The 16,733-nt window shown below is 39.8% G+C and overlaps 1 protein-coding gene across 3 annotated transcripts in view; it reads left to right on the top strand.

The window, feature by feature from the left end:
• The window catches only part of HEG1 (heart development protein with EGF like domains 1), a 134,705-nt gene extending 119,503 nt beyond the window's left edge, over window positions 1-15,202 (top strand). For all 3 annotated transcript variants that reach the window (XM_060198205.1, XM_060198204.1, XM_060198203.1), the window contains exon 18: window positions 10,927-15,202. In XM_060198205.1, the coding sequence (XP_060054188.1) occupies window positions 10,927-11,076 (150 nt within the window). In that variant the 3' untranslated portion in view covers window positions 11,077-15,202. The remainder of the gene's footprint in view (window positions 1-10,926) is intronic.
• The last annotated feature ends 1,531 nt before the right edge of the window (window positions 15,203-16,733 follow it).

Here is a 16,733-nt window from a genome sequence, read left to right as displayed (position 1 = left end):
AATAACTCACTTGGATAGTGAGCTCCTTAGTAATGTATGCAACCCAGGTTCAAACCCATCCCTTACCTGCATTAAGGGAAGCTCCAGTGCTGTGGTTTCTTTCGCTATCTCTCTCCTTTTCTGTCTCTCTGTCCGTATTTAAATAGTAATAATAATTTTCTATATCCAGTTCCAGATTGCATCTCTGGAGAAGGTAATAGACAACTTTGAACTCTTGTTCTTTCTGTTCCACATTGAACACTCTATGCCATATTCCCAGACACTGCCTCCATGTCAGATGTGGAGTCAACTGTAAAGTAAACACAGCTGAGGATATCTGAGAAACACAGACACACTGTTCTCTTTGTGCCACTTGGAGCTACTTGAAACAGAGCAATTAAATGTGAAGCCTTGCCCTGTAGGACTTTATAGCTCTATACAATCCTGGCTGTGAAACCATAACCCTCTGGTTGCTATGGGGATTAGCCCTGAGGGTTCAGACTTTGGATGGGAGGGGCAAGATTGTTTATTCTGTGGACACTAAAAAATTTGAAGGCAGAGGAAAACTGAAGAAATAATGGGATGGATGAACATAAACACAAAAAGAACTCTATTCACAATGTTTCCATTGACATTCATGCATAATATCTTGGGTTTTTGCTCTGTTTGTGAGGAAAGTTCCTTTCACACCTATAACCACAACCATAAAGTAAGCAGTTATCTTACTCGGGTCTGCCTGCACACTCACATTTTGCTCAGACACTTCAATTAAGTATGATGTGATAACATAGAAATAGAACCTGACTTGGTTGTGTTTCCATGCATTAGCTAAAAGTTGCCTTAAGTATAATTAAGAATTTAAATGGGGTGGGGGGGGCAATGGCACAATTGACTGAGCGAACACTACCATTTGCAAGGACTCAAGGTTTATTTTTTAATCTCTTTATTGGGGGATTAATGTTTTACATTTGACAGTAAATACAGTAGTTTGTGCATGCATAACATTTCCGTTTTCCACATAGCAATATAACCCGCACTAGCTCCTCTGCCAGGTCCAGGTTCTGAACCCTCCCCCCTTACTCAGTCTTTTATTTTGGTGCATTACACCAACTCCAGTACAAGTTCTGCTTAGTGTTTACTCTTCTGATCATGTTTTTCAACTTCTGTCTATGAATGAGATCATCCTATATTCATCTTTCTGTTTCTCACTTACCTCACTTAACATGATTCCATCAAGCTCAATCCAAGATGGGCTGAAAAATGTAAAGTCACTATTTTTTTTGAGGGGGGGGTTTTGTCCTTTTTGGACCTGTATTCTCCCCCCACCCACCACAGAGTTTTTTACTTTGGTGCAACATGCCAATTCCAGTTCAGGTTCTACTTGTGTTTTCTCTTCTGATCTTGTTTTTCAACTTCTGCCTGAGAATGAGATCATCCCATATTCAACCTTCTGTTTCTGACTTATTTCACTTAACATGAATTTTTCAAAGTTCATCCAAAAACAGCTGAAAACGGTGAAGTCACCTTTTTTTTTTTTTTTTTAATTTTCCTTGTTGGGGAATTAAAGTTTTACATTCAACAGTGAATACAATAGTTTGTACATGCATAACATTTCTCAGTTTTCCATATAACAAAACAACCCCCACTCAGTCCTCTGTTATCCTTCTTGGATCTGTATTCTCCCCACCAACCCACCCCAGAGTCTTTTACTTTGGTGTAGTATGCCAATTCCAGTTCAGGTTCTACTTGTGTTTTCTCTTCTGATCTTGTTTTTCAACTTCTGCCTGAGCGTGAAATCATCCCATATTCATCCTTGTTTCTGACTTATTTCACTTAACATGAACTTTTCAAGGTCCATCCAAGATCAGCTGAAAACACTGAAGTCACCATTTTTTATAGCTGAGTAGTATTCCATTGTATATATATATACCACAACTTGCTAAGTGACTCATCTGTTGTTGGAAATCTGGGTTGCTTCCAGGTTTTGGCTATTAAAATTGTGCTGCTAGGAACATAGGTACACACAGATCTTTTTGGATGGGTGTGTTGGGTTCCTTAGGCTATATCCCCAGGAGAGGAATTGCAGGATTTCCATTTCTAGCCTTCTAAGAGTTCTCCAGACTGCTCTCCACAGAGGTTGGACCAATGTACATTCCCACCAGCACTGCAGGAGGGTTCCTTTGATGCCACAATGTCTCCAGCATTTGCTGCTGGTACCTTTTCTAATGTATGACATTCTCACAGGAGTGAAGTGATATCTCATTGTTGTCTTTATTTGCATTTCTCTGACAATCAGAGACTTGGAGAATTTTTTCATGTGTTTCTCAGCCTCTTGGATCTTTTCTGTGGTGAATATTCTGTCCATGTCCTCCCATTTTTGGATGGGGTTATTTGTTGTCTTGTTGAGATTTGCAAGTTCTTTATATATTTTGGTTATTAGCCTCTTGTCTGATGCATGTAAAGATCTTCTTCCATTCTGTGAGGGTTATCTTGGTTTGGGTAGTGATTTCTTTTGCTGTGCAGGAAGCTTAGTCCCATAAGTTTATGCTTGCCTTAGTCTTCTTTGTAATTGGATTCGTTTCATTGAAGATGCCTTTAAAATTTATGCAGAAAAGAGTTCTGTCAATATTTTCTCCTAAGTATCTGATAGTTTCTGGTCTAACATCCAAGTCCTTCATTCACTTGGAATTTACTTTTGTATTTGGTGAAATACAGTGGTTCAGTTTCTTTCTTCTGCATGTTTCAACCCATTTGTTCCAACACCATTTCTTGAAGAGGCTCTGCTTTCTCCATTTAATAGTCTGGGCACCTTTGTCAAAGATTAGATGTCCACAGGTGTGGGGGCTTACTTCTGGGCTCTCAGTTCTATTCCACTGGTCCGTGTGTCTGTTTATGTTCCAGTACCAAGCAGTTTTTAAGACAATGGCCCTATAATACAATTTGAGATCTGGCAGTGTGATGCCTCTAGTTCTGTTCTTTCTTCTCAAGACTGTTTTGGCAATTCTAGGTCTTTTCTGGTTCCAGGTAAGCATTTGTAGCATTTGTTATATTCTCCTAAAAAAATGTGATTGGGATCTTGATGAGGATAGCATTAAATTTGTAGATAGCTCTGTGTAGTAAATTCATTGTGATGATGTTAATTCTTCCAACCCATAAACATGGAATATCTTTCCACTTCTTTGTGTCTTTTTCAATTTCCTTGAGTAGTGACTCGTAATTTTCAGTATACAAGTCTTTCACTTCTTTGGTTAGCTTTATTCCTAGATATTTTATTGTTTTTGTTGCTATAGTAAAAGGAATTGATTTCTGGACTTCAACTTCTTTTAACTTAGTGTTTGCATAGAGGAATGCCACTGACTTTTGAATGTTAATTTTGTAGCCTGACAGCTTACTGTATTGCCTGATGATTTCCAAAAGCTTCTTGCTGGATTCCTGAGGTTTTTCTGTGTATATTAATTATCATGTCATCTGCAAATAGGGAGAGTTAGACTTCTTCTCTTCCAATCTGTATGCCTTTAATTCCTTGCTCCTGCCTGATTTCTATGGCAAGAACTTCCAACACTATGTTGAATAGTAATGGTGATAGTGTGGGCAGCCCTGCCTAGTACCTGATCTGAGGGGAAATGCTTCCAGTTTTTCACCATTGAGTATGATGTTGGCTGTACGTTTGCTACATATATAGACTCCACTATCTTCAGGAGTTTCTCATCTATTCCCATTTTTTTGTAGTGTGTTGATCATAAAACAATGTTGTATTTTGTCAAAGGCTTTCTTTGCATCTATTGATATGACCATGTGGTTTTTGGTCTTGCTTTTGTTGATGTGTTGGATCATTTTTGATTGATTTAAATATATTAAACCAAACTTGCATGCCTGGGATAAACCCACTTGGTCATGATGAACAATCTTTTTAATATACTGCTTCTTCTTCTAGCGTTTTCCCTTCTTCCCTAGCCAGTCAACAGCATCAGGTTGAGACTGATGTAAAGTTTCGAGACCTCCTTTGAATTTGGAGAGGTGGCAGTCGTTGACTGTGTGGGTCATAGTCTGTCTGGAGCTGCAGGGGCAATTCGGGTCATCTCTGGATCCCCAGCAATGGAACATAGCGGCGCACCGGCCATGGCCTGTTCGATAGCGATTGAGAAGGGCCCAATCATAACGTGCCAGGTCAAAGCCGGGTTGACGCTTGCAGGGGTCTGTGATGAGGTGTTTGTTCTTTACTTCAGCTGACTGCGAACTCTGTTTCCAAGAGTCTGGAACAGAGAAGTTCAGTGTAGGCGTAGGGGACCAGATTGGGTGACGAGACGTCAAGCGTTGGACAGGGTGGGCGAAGATATCCACGTATATTGGCAGATCCGGTCGAGTGTAGACGTGGGAAATGAACTTAGATGATGCCGCATCCCGACGAATATCTGGTGGGGCGATGTTGCTAAGAACTGGCAGCCATGGAACCAGGGTGGAACGGATGGTTCCAGAAATTATCCTCATGGAGGAATATAATTTGGAATCGATCAAGTGGACATGGGGGCTACGGAACCATACTGGGGCACAGTATTCTGCAGTGGAATAGCATAATGCCAGAGATGATGATCGTAGTGTGGAAGCGTTCGCGCCCCATGAGGAGCTGGCCAGTCTTGCAATGATGTTATTCCTCGCGCCCACCTTTGCTGCAGTTTTTATGAGATGTTCGTGAAATGACAGAGTGTGATTGAGAGTAATGCCAAGATAGACTGGCTGGGCTTCATGCCGGATTCTCGTATCATCAAGCTGCACATTAAGCTCACGTGAGGCCGAGGCATGGTGTAGATGGAAAACAGATGATACTGCTATATCCGGTATACTGGAAAACAGATGATACCGCTATATCCGATATACTGCTATATCCGGTTGGCTAGAATTTTGTCCAATATTTTAGCATCTGTGTTCATCAGAGATATTGGTCTGTAGTTTTCTTTTTTGGTTGTGTCCCTGTCTGATTTTGGTATCAAAGTGATGTTGGCTTAATAGAAGCTGGCAGGCAGTATTCCAGTATCTTCAATCTTGTGCAAGACTTCGGAAAGTAGAGGTATTAGTTCTTTGAAGGTTTTGTAGAATTCATTTGTAAAACCCTCTGGTCCAGGACTTTTATTCTTGGGAAGATTTTTGATAACTGTTTCAATTTCATTAGCTGTGATGGGCCTGTTCATGTTATCTACTTCCTCTTTACTTAGTTTTGGAAGTTCATGGGTATCTAGGAAATCGTCCATTTCTTCCAGGTTCTCTAGCTTGGTGGCGTATAGTTGTTCATAGAAGCCTCGCATGATAAGTTGAATTTCTGTGGTGTCTGTTGTGATAGCTCCTCTATCTTTTATCATCTGATTTATATGGGTCTTATCCCTTTTTTCTTTTGTGAGTCTGGCTAAAGGTTTGTCAATTTTGTTCACTCTTTTGAAGAGCCAACATTTACTTTCGTTGATCTTTTGTATGGTTTTCTTATTTTCAATGGTATTGATTTCTGCCCTAACTTTAGTGATTTCTGTCCTTCAGGTTACTTTAGGGTTTCTTTGTTCTTCCTCTTATAGGTCTTCAAGATGTTCAATCTGGCTGTTTATTTGTGCTTTTTCTTGTTTCCTAGTGTGTGCTTGTATGGCTATGAATGTTCGTCTCAGGACTGCCTTAGCTGTGTCCCAAATATTTTGATAGCCTGTGTCTTCATTTTCATTGAACTCTGGAAACATTTTGATTTCTTCCTTTATTTCCTCTTTGACCCAGTAGTTGTTAAGGAGTGTACTGTTGAGCTTCCACATTTTAGGACTGTTACTAGTCTTTTGTTGATTGTTAAGTGTTAGTTTCATACCACTGTGGTCTGAAAAGATGCTTGGGATGATTTCAATGCTCTTGAATTTGCTGATGCTGTCTTTGTGGCCTAATATATGGTCTGTCCTTGAGAATGACCCATGTGGACTTGAGTAAAATGTGTATTGCCGTTTCTTGGGATGAATGACTCTGAAAATGTCCAATAGTTCTAGTTGATTTATCTCCTCATTTAGCTCCCTTATGATTTTATTGATTTTTCTGCATGGATCATCTGTCAAGTTGAGAGAGTGGCATGTTGAAGTCCCCTACTATGACGGTGTTGCTGTTAATATATTGCTGTAGTTCTTTCAGTAGACATTTGATGTATTTAGATGGCTTCTCTTTGGGTGCATAGATGTTAATAATTGTCAAGTCCTCTTGATTGACTGATCCTCTGAGCATTAAGTAGTGCCCATTCCTATCTTTTTTAGTCTTATCTATTTTAAAGTCTATCATGTCAGATATGAGAATAGCTGATCCTCCCCTTTTTTGTGGACCATTGGCCTGTATGATAGTTTTCCATCCTTTCACTTTAAGTCTGTGTTTGTCTTGTTGAGTCAGGTGGGATTCCTATAGACAGCATATTGTTGACTTGTGTTTTCTGATCCATCTTCGTACTCTGCCTCTTAATAGGTGAATTCAGGCCATTGACATATATTGAAATCAAAGATTGAAGATATTTTAACGCCATTCCTGTAGAGTTTTAGAGTGTTCTGATATATGTCCTATTTATGGTGGTCTGAGTGTTTATAGGAGACCTTTCAGAACTCCTTTAAGGGAAGGCTTGCTGGTAGTTGATTCCTTCAACTGTTGCTTGTCTGAGAAGGTTTTGATGCCTCCATCTAGTCTGAATGACAGTCTAGCAGGATACAGTATTTATGGTTGAAAGCCTTTCTCATTGAGTACTCGATAGATATCTTGTCATTCTCTCTGGGCCTTTAGTGTTTGTGTGGAGAAGGTCTGCTGCTAATCTTATGGGTTTTCCTCTGTAGGTGACTCTTTGTTTTTCTTTTGCAGCCTTCAGGATCCTTTCCTTACTTATTTCTTTATTCCTTTCCATTCTAAATATGATGTGTCTTGGTGTCTTTATGTCTGGGTTAATTCTGTTTGGGACCCTCTGGGCTTCTTGAACCTTTATGTCTTTGATGTTGTCTAGACTAAAGAAGTTTTCAGCCTGAAGAATGCTTTCTTCGTTTCCCTCTCTTTCTTCCTCTGGTAAGCCAATAATGCATATATTGTTTCTTTTGAAGTCATCCCATAAGTCTCTGTTGCTGTTTTCAGTATCTCTTAATCTCTTTTTGAGATCTCTTAATTCTCTTTCAGTTGTCTCTAATCGTCTTCGATCTTGCTAATTCTGTCTTCAGCCTCATTGATTCTAGTCTGTCTCCCCTCTACTGTTTTCTGGATTTCATCTATTTTGGTACCCTGTTCTGATACTGTTTTAGCTTGTTCAGCTAGTTGTGTTTTTAGCTCAGCTGTTTTAGCTTTCAGCTCTCTAATAACCTTGAGAGATAATTAGTGTTTTTGTCCAGAGTCTCATTTGTTGTTTCTGCATTTCTGATGACAATTCTTTCAAACTCTTTACTCACTCCTGGGATTATTTCCTTAACTAGTGTTTGGATATTGACCTCATTATTTTGTGCCTCCCCTTTGGGGGGCTTTTAGCTGGACTCTTGTCCTGGTTCATTTCTCCAATATTTCTTCTTGTTGGTTTAACCATTTTATGTAGTGTGTTATGAGGTCCCTCTGGCAGTACTTTTCAAATTACTGATTACTATTGCCTGGATTGACTTGTGTATAAGTAAGGTAATTAAAGGGTTCACAGTTGTGTAAGTTCACAGTTGTTTCAATAGTATTTTAATGCCTGATTTGGAGCTCAGTGGCTTAAAAGCCTCTTTTTTGTTTTTTATTCCCTGTTCGCTATGGGAGCCTGAGGGCTGTTAAACTATAAGTAGGCTTCTTAGCTTAATCACTGACTCCTGACCAAGAGATAAAGCAGGGTGTGGCAGAGATAATCCAGTGTTCATGCAAAGAGACTTTCACAGTCCCACAGCTATGCCACTGAGGTATAGGTCATCTCCTGAGTTTCCTGGTTAGTTCTCTGTCCCCTGGTGTCAGCACAGGGCCTCCCTGCCACTGCTCCAGATTCTGAGGGCAGTATCAGTGGAGACTCTGAGTTGCACTTGGTGAGTCTCAGAGGAGTCCTCTCCTCCCTTCAGCTGTCCCCTTGTTGGTGGAACAGACTGGAGGTGGTGTCTCAACTGATAAACTTCTGGACTGTTACCAGCCACTTAATCTCTCCCTAGGCTCCTCTCTGTCCACTAGCCACACGTGTTTTCACTCACCAATGATTTGGTGGGTTCCTGAAGTCTTTCTAGTCCTGTCTTGTTTCAGTCCCAGGTGGTCTCCTTGGTATTCCTAGTTGATCTCAGTCACCCATTTTTTATAGCTGAGAAGTATTATTCCATTTTGTATATATACCACAACTTGCTCAGCTACTCATCTGTTGTTGGACACCTGGGTTGCTTCCAGGTTTTGGCTATTAGAAATTGTACTGCTCTGAACAAATCTTTTTAGATGGGTATGTTTGGTTCCTTAGGATATATCCTCTGGATAAGAATTGCAGCGTCATAGGGTCCACTTCTAGCCTTTTGAGAGTTCTCCAGACTGTTCTCCACAGAGGTTGGACCAATTTACATTCCCAGCAGCAGTGTAGGAGGGTTCCTTTGAAGGTCCCAGGTTTAATCCTTCACTCACCACCTGCAGAGGGAATGTTTCATGAGCAGTAAAGCAAGTACTGCAGGTGTTTCTTTCTCCCCTCTCAATCTTTCTCTGTCTTACCAAATAAAGAAGTAGAAAAAAAAAAAGCTGCTGGAAGTGGTGGATTCGTTATGCAGGTACAAGCCCTCAGTGATACCCTGAAAAAAAAATTAAATGAATCTTGTTCTTTGTTCTTTTTTTTTTTTCTTTTGCTTCCGGGGTTATTGCTGGGGCTCAGTGCCTGCATTATGAAACGACTGCTCCTGGCAGCCTTTTACTTTTCCCATTTTGTTGCCCTTGTTGTTGTTGCCTATGCTGGATAGGACAGAAAAGTAATAGAGAGAGGAGGAGGGGAAGACAGAGGGGGAGAGAAAGATAGGCACCTGCAGACCTGCTTCACCACTTGTGAAGCAATCTCCCCTGCTTTGGGGAACCAGGGGCTTGAAGTGAGATCCATATGCCGGTCCTTGTTCTCAGCACCATGTGCGTTTAACCCACTGTGTTACTACTGCCTGGCCCCTATTTATTTTTTCTTTTTTTTTTTTTTTTTTTGTTTGTTTTACCAGAGCTCTGGCTTATGGTGGTGCTGGGAATTGAACCTGGGAGCTGAGAACCTCAGTCATGAAATAATTTGCATAAGTATTGTGTTTCCCTGCTCTCCTATCTTTATTTTGAGCAGGATAATCTGAGCAGTCTGTAGAAGCAGGGCTGAAACTGGCATGATGCTGTCAGCTGAGTGAGAGCACTGCCTCTCACAGTGGTCCAAGCTGTATATTGGGCTCTTGTAGGATTTCAGTTTATAGCATGGGGTTTCTAATGTTCTATTTTTACTAAACAAGCATTTTCCCCTCCACTCCTGAAAAAGGCCTCCTCAAGTAGACCTGGGATCTTCTTTTACACATCAGATAGACCCTGAAAGTAAGTTGGACTCTAATCCTAGATGCCTGAAAATCACACTGCTCTGCTACTTTGGGGTCCTAACTCCTCTGACAGGTGATCTGATTACTCTCTAAAGTTCAGTTCCCATTTATGGCAAGGACAGTAAATTTCTGCTAAAAGCAAGCAAAAGAAAGATACAGTTTGTGGAGATATGGATCAACCATGTCCAGCAGAGAAGCAATTAAAGAAGCCAGAACTCCCACCCTATAAAGAATTTTTGTCCATACTCCCAGAGTCCCAAAGTGTTAGGAGGAAACGACCAGAGGGCTCTAAACTCCAACTCCATCAGGGCTCAGAGAGAGAAAAGGAAAAAAGGAAGGACATTTGGAAGTAACAATTAGTATAGATGTGACTTAGAAAGGAAGAGAAGGCAGACCATAGGAAAAAAAATGGGCAAATATGTACAGATATAGACAGATAGTTATAGAAATAATAGTCAACCCACATCTGCAACCTTGGGAAGACTACTGTAGCTTCCAATGGAAGGAATGGGGATACAGAACTCTGGTGGTAGGAACAGTGCAGAATTACACCCCTGTTATCTTGTAATTTTTTAAATCAATATTAAGTCACTAATAAAATTTTTAAAAAGATACACTTTTTAAGTCATTGATTATCATAATAATAGTGGAAAAATCATCAAGATGATGGTTAATCCATGTCTTCCTACTTTAGTAGTTGGGCTATCCTTAATTAATATTTCTTCAAAAATCTCCTTTTAATAAAAAAATCTTCTAAAATATATACAAAACTGGAACATAACTTACCCAATAAATCATACAATTTATCCTGCATGAGAACCTGGGCTCAAGCCCCAAGCCATGGGAAATATTCATGAGTGGTGAAGCAGTACTGTAGTTATTTCTCCTTTTCTGTCACTCTCTCTCTCTCTCTCTCTCTCTCTCCTTGATGCTTCACCATTTATAGGGGGAGGGGGAAGGTGGGAGAGGGAAGACTTTTGCCAGGAGTGACATAATCATGCCAGGGTGAAACTCCAGCAAAGTCCTCATAGGAAAAAAAAAAAGGCTAAAATACTCCAAGATCCGTAGAGAGACAGGTCTATACAGTTCTTGCTTTGTGATCTATAACTGCCTCCACCTTAAATTCATCAAAAGGAGCTTTCAAAACTGATTCTGTTTACTTATTTTATTTTTTTAATTTATTATTTTTTAAAACTTGATAGGCCCAATAGAAATTGAGATGGGGAGGGGAGACAGGGAATGAGAAAGAAAGACATCTGCATCACTGCTTTACTACTTATAAAACTTCTCCCCTGCAGGTGGGGACTGGAGATTTGAGCTGGAGCCCTTGCACGTGGTAACCAGGTGTACCACCACCCAGCCCTCTAAAAGGATTCCATTTAAATCTAAGAATAATAAATTGACCTTTTCTTCTTTTCTCTTTGGCCATCAGCCCACAAGTGTAAGGAATCCTGAACTTGAACGAAATGGACTGTACCCAGCCTACACTGGATTGCCAGGATCACGGCATTCTTGCATTTTCCCTGGACAGTATAACCCATCCTTCATCAGTGATGAGAGCCGAAGAAGAGACTACTTTTAAATTCAAGAGAGAGAGAAGGGTCCATTGATTTGAGTGTGTAGCCAAGCCAGGGGACCTCTCTTGCTCAGAGGACAGCACCAGAAGGGAGCATCACGTACTGGCTGCTCCCAGGATGCATGGAGCCATACTTGAGTGGCAAGCAGAAAATAGACAGGCATGAGAAGAGTGGCCACTGTGGAAGGTGACAGGTGGAACCTGTGGACATGGATCTGCAAATTGCTCATTCAGCATCTTTGTTGTTACTGTGAATATGAACGTGGGCCAGTACTAGAGAATCTCAGAGTGACTTAGCCAGGGATGTCTGTTAGGGCAGATCATGAAGCATCATTGCATGGACCTAATTTTTTTTCTTAGTTTGCACTTTAGTAAATTGGGTAGAGAAGTGTATTTTTTGGAGGAGTTTCTTTATTTAAGACTGTTCCAGAAACATGGCCTCTTTTCCTCAGGCCACTCATATAGTCCTCGATTTGATGATTAATTTACAGCAAAATACTGGTTCTTTTGATGTTTTCCTGCCCAGTACCTGTATCTAAACATCAGATGATAATGAATATACCACTAAGGTTTAGAGCTGCTGTAGGTTAGCATACAGTATTTCAGTGTTTCTAGGTCTTACTGTACTGGTTTCCAAACCAATACACAAAATGAAGAATTGAAATATTTTAAAGCCCCACCTGTAATTCTAGTTTATTTTTAGTCAAAGTTTCACATTGATTTAAAATTGCCCCCCCCCCCATGTAGTTATATCTTGCTTTGTCAGACACATCTGGAAAGAGTAAAGACACTACTAGTTAAAGGCATCAACTGTCTTGGAGTAAGGCCTAGCAGGCAGCAACAGAGAAAGAAAGCCCTGTTAGAAGATTTCATGGAACTGGAGGCAGAAAGGCTTGCAGGGGTGAGTGTGGAGGATCTGACCTCAATGTTTAAGGATAGAGTAGAAATTCAGAGCTGAGTGTAAGTTGGGTTTGAGTTGGTGTTTCACATGCAACTTGATATACTCTCTGTAGCTGAATGTGGCTAGAAAAATGGGTAGAATGGACAAATTGGATTTCCTGAGATGCCAGTGCTTTGGGAGACCTTGCAGATTTCTGAAGACGAGATAATTGAGATGGAGCCACACAGGAGCCAGCTTGTCTCCTTATGAACCTTTGATCAGACCTACAATCTTTTCCATAAACTGTTTGCCAGTAGGTCAAACCTATCTATTCACTGAAGAAATAACTTATTTGATCTCATTCAGTCACTGTTGCCACTTTCTACTACTAGGTAGTTGTCCCCAGAGAGGTTATAATTCCAGTCAGCACTAGTGAATGAAAGACTTCTAGCCAGTTAGGGAGTTGTGAGTTTGCCTTAGGAAAATCCATATGTCTTTATTTATTATGCTGTGATGTGGGGTGATGTGAGGGATGGGGAATGAGTTCAATGTTTTTACTACTACTTGGGAAACTGATTATTCTCATAATCTGCTTGTGGAGCATCCTGGATTGAAATAAAATGAAGAGAGCATGGATATTAACAAAAAAAAAAAAAAACTGCTACCACCTTGAAGCTTGGAACTTAGTGGCACCCACATTCTGGTAATGATGCACCCTGTGGAGATAATTCTATCCTGGACATGGTTATTTCTTTAGTTTCTTTCATCTCTTCAGAATATATCTAATCATTCTTATGTAGCCCTAATCCTTATGGGCTGAAATGTGAGCTCCTATATTCTGTGTTATCCATGAAGTACCAATGGTTGGCAACAGCAAAAACACTGGTTAGGGGCAGCTCTGCAAGAAGTTAAATTGCACTCAGTGATATAGATGCAAAAGAATTTTTTTTCAGTGGATACCATATTAATGTTATAGAGCGTCACCTTGTTGAAATCTGGAGTCTTATCTGTAGAACCAAAACTGCCTCTTGTATCTTAGGCCTCACCTTTATCTGCAGAACCCCAGCCTCTGTACTCAGCTTACTGGAGCCCTAATGAGGTGGCCAGCATCTTGGGCTTGATGTAAACCTTTGCTCACCTCAGGATCCAGAGCCACAGCATGTGTTTATTTCCATGCATGAATGTCTTCCAGCTTCAACTGGTGTCACAAAACTGGCAGATCATCTAGAGCAGAGTCAGAAGCTGCAGGTGGCAGAAAATGAGATGTTCTATCTCCAAAGCATTATTGAGAGGAATCCCACAGTCCAGAAAAAAAGTGTTCTGTGAATACCAAGAATGCTTTGCTGTCAGTGGGTTTGTGCATATGAAGGAGACACTCAGCAAGGGAGAATTCTCATAGTAGCTACAATTTCTAGGAGGCTTGCAGGAGTGGGGAAGTGTATTTCAAGAGAATGAAGTTCTAGAAAGGGATAAAAATAGTGACTGTAAACCAGAGTCTGCTGCCTGTCCTGGGTGTTAAATGGGGAGGCTGACTTCACTTCTACTTGGGGTTAATACTTCTAGAGGGGTCTACCAGGCCTGAAGAGGCAACGACTAATAGGGCAGCATCCACCTCTGAACTGATGAAATTGAGCTGAGCATACACAAGGCAAGAGGAAGCCCTCAACTCCACCTCAGTGCCGGTCTCTGAAGCTAAAATGAGTGACTTGTGCTTGTGTCCAAGCCTACCAGAGCATAGTGACTCTCAGAGCTGGGCTGCTCACCTGCCAGTGTCTGAGTCTCAGCTCCAGAGAACTCAGACTTTTTCTCTTTGCTTCATGAGTCAACCTGGAGTACTATAGAAATAACTTGAGAAATTTGTCACCAAAACCATGCCTCATGCACCTACCTTAGCCAGGCTTGGTGCAAGGTCCAAGGCAAACCCTTGTGAGTTAGGCACAGGAGTATCCACTTCTCAAACATGGTCATCTGATGATGAGGGATCATCCCCTCAGAGAGAAATAAATAATCTCTGAAATAAATAAATAAAATAAATCTCTGCCTTGGAGAGCTGGGATTCAAATACTTCTCCAGGACTTGCATCCTGCCTCACCTTTCTAGCAGATACCTCACCATACAGTATCCTTAAAATGTCAAATGAAGATGAAGAGAAAGCTTTAAAATTAGGGGGTTTGTTTGTTTTTGAGCCCTGTTATTTTTTTTTATTTATTCCCTTTTGTTGTCCTTTTTTTTGTAGTTATTATTGTTGTTATTCAGATGTGACATTCCCCCAGAGCAGACATGTTAGGATCATCTTGTGCTCATGATTGAGGGTTGGGGGGCTCTCCATTAAGCTAGTATACCCATCACTGCAGTGCTTGGGTGCCTTGTGACCCAAAACATTACTTGAGAGGTTAAAGTATGCAGTCCATTTACTCCTGGCTTAGTTTATTTACCCTAATACTCCAAACCAGTTTTAACGTATAGTTCTAAACACTGATTATGAAGCTAAAGTACTTCTTTGGAAAGAGAAAAAATGTAAAGTTTCATATTTTATATTATTTAAAAATTTTAATATCAAAGTTTTTCTTTCTATGTGAAAATGTGTGCAGGGCTTCAGAAGAACATTTCTTTCTTGACAAAGTCAGAATGTGAGGCTGTTTTCTAGAATTTGCCTTTGAGTATGTATTCTCTTTACTATACCTTTTCTCAAATCTTCCAAGAAGGAATATGGTTTAAATGCTAGGAACATCAAAGTGTAAAATGCCAGTTAGTTTTTAAAAGAGGACATTTCAGACAGAATTTCTGTGTTAGATGGTGGTTTTACTACCTTTTGGGTACATCTAATATACTCTTAAAGTGCTGAGTTCTTGAATGGGATGGAATGGGACCACTCCACCTGGGAAACTAATTCTACTTATCTTTATAACCTTGGTCTGATTCTAGCAAAAGATCTTATATCATGAATTGCTGAGTGTTTTGGTTGATGTATGTTTTGCTGGATTTATGTTAGAAGAAGCCTGTAGCTGGAATATGAGTTTTGTCCCAGATTCTTCTCTATAAACCTTTAACCCAAAGCCCATGACCAACTGTGTTAAATCTATTATAAGAGTGTTATTTAAAATTGTATTATAATTGCAACATTCACTAATTTTCCAGTACTGTAGAAGCAAAATATTATTTGTAAGAATTTGGTTATTTTTATACTTGTATTAACTATATGCCTGGCGTTCTAGTCAGTAAAATAATGCAATAAAATAAATTTCATTTTCATTGTGTCTCTCTTTCTCTTAATAACAAGCAAATGATATCAGAGAGAAAAGTTATTTCTTAATTTAATGCTTAAGCAATGGGACTCTTTGATATGGCAAGTGCAGAGATCAAATTATGTTTTTCTTGGGGCCACCTGCTTAAGTGTTCACAGTACAGTGCCTGAGGACCCAGGTTCAAGCCCCTGCTTCACGAGTGGTGAAGCAGTGCTGCAGGTGTCTCTCTGCCCCTTTTCCCTCTTTATCTCCCCTTCCCCTCTTAATTATTCTGTCTCTAACCAATAATAAATAAATAAATAAATACTTTTAAAAAGTTTTTTTTTTCTTTTATCAGAACACTGCTCAACTTTGGCTTAAGGTGGTACTAGGGATTGAACCTGGGTCCTAAGAGCCTTAAGCACTAAAATCTTTTGCATAACCATTACATTACTTCCCCAGTCAGCCAGGATCAAATAATTTCTGTGTCCTCAGTGTCCAACATAATGAGACAATACATTTTGACTGAGTTTTATTTTTATATCACTATTATATTTAAATTTGTATTTTTATTAATGATTTAATATTGACATAAAATTAGAGCTACCATGAGTATAACTCTGCACCATTCCCACCACCAGAGTTCTATGTCCCCATTCCTTCCACTGGAAACTGGAATAGTTGTCCCAAAGTCACAGATATGGGTTAACTATTATTTCTATGAATATTTTTTCCTTATAGTCCTGTCTTTTCTTCCTTTATATGTCACACCTGCACCTATTACTACTTTGAGTACTATTACTACTTTCACCTTCTCTCAGTGTATCCTGATAGAATTGGGTTTCAGAGCTCTCTGGTCATCTTCCCCTATAATCAGCGTCTCCCCTTCTGGGAGTATAGACCAAAATTCCTTATGGGGTGCAGGAGATGAGAGTTCTGGTTTCTGTAACTTTATTGTTATTTTTATATCAATTATTTTTTAGATCACTTTATTGAGAGGAAGTACTGATTTTCAAGATTTGTCATAGATGTGCTTGCTTTTCCCATGATGGGTGTCGTCAGCACAGCATACCTTGAATTAAAACGGTGCTGGAAGATTGGGTTTCAATATATGGAAAGGTAAAAAAAAAAAAAAAAAAAAAGAAAGAAAAAGAAAGAAAGAAAGAAAGAAAAAGGGCTACCACGTCTCAATGTGCACAAAGTCAGCCCGAAAAGGCATCAAAGAATTGGATGTTGGGACCAGAAACCACAAACTTCATAAGCTTGCTTCAGTCAAAGCTCAAGTCCAAAAACAAAATAAAAAATAAACCAGTTGGATTAAACTGAAAAAATATCTACATAGCTAAAGGAATATCATCACTAGAAAAAGATGGGCTGCTATATGTGATATTTTTACAGAGCAATCATCAGAATTAATAAGCTATATAAAGCTGACAAAACTCAGTAAAACGCAGCAGAAACAAAAATCTCATTGAGAATTAGGGAAATTGGGGGCTAGGCAGCAGCGCAGCAGGTTAAGCACACCTGGTGCAAAGTGCAAGCACCACATAAGAATCCTG

The sequence above is a fragment of the Erinaceus europaeus genome, chromosome 9, assembly GCF_950295315.1.
Source record: "Erinaceus europaeus chromosome 9, mEriEur2.1, whole genome shotgun sequence".
In the NCBI taxonomy this organism is placed as follows: domain Eukaryota; kingdom Metazoa; phylum Chordata; class Mammalia; order Eulipotyphla; family Erinaceidae; genus Erinaceus; species Erinaceus europaeus.
The sequence above is the reverse complement of the archived record's forward strand: the minus strand, read 5'-3'. Positions and strand labels throughout refer to the sequence as shown.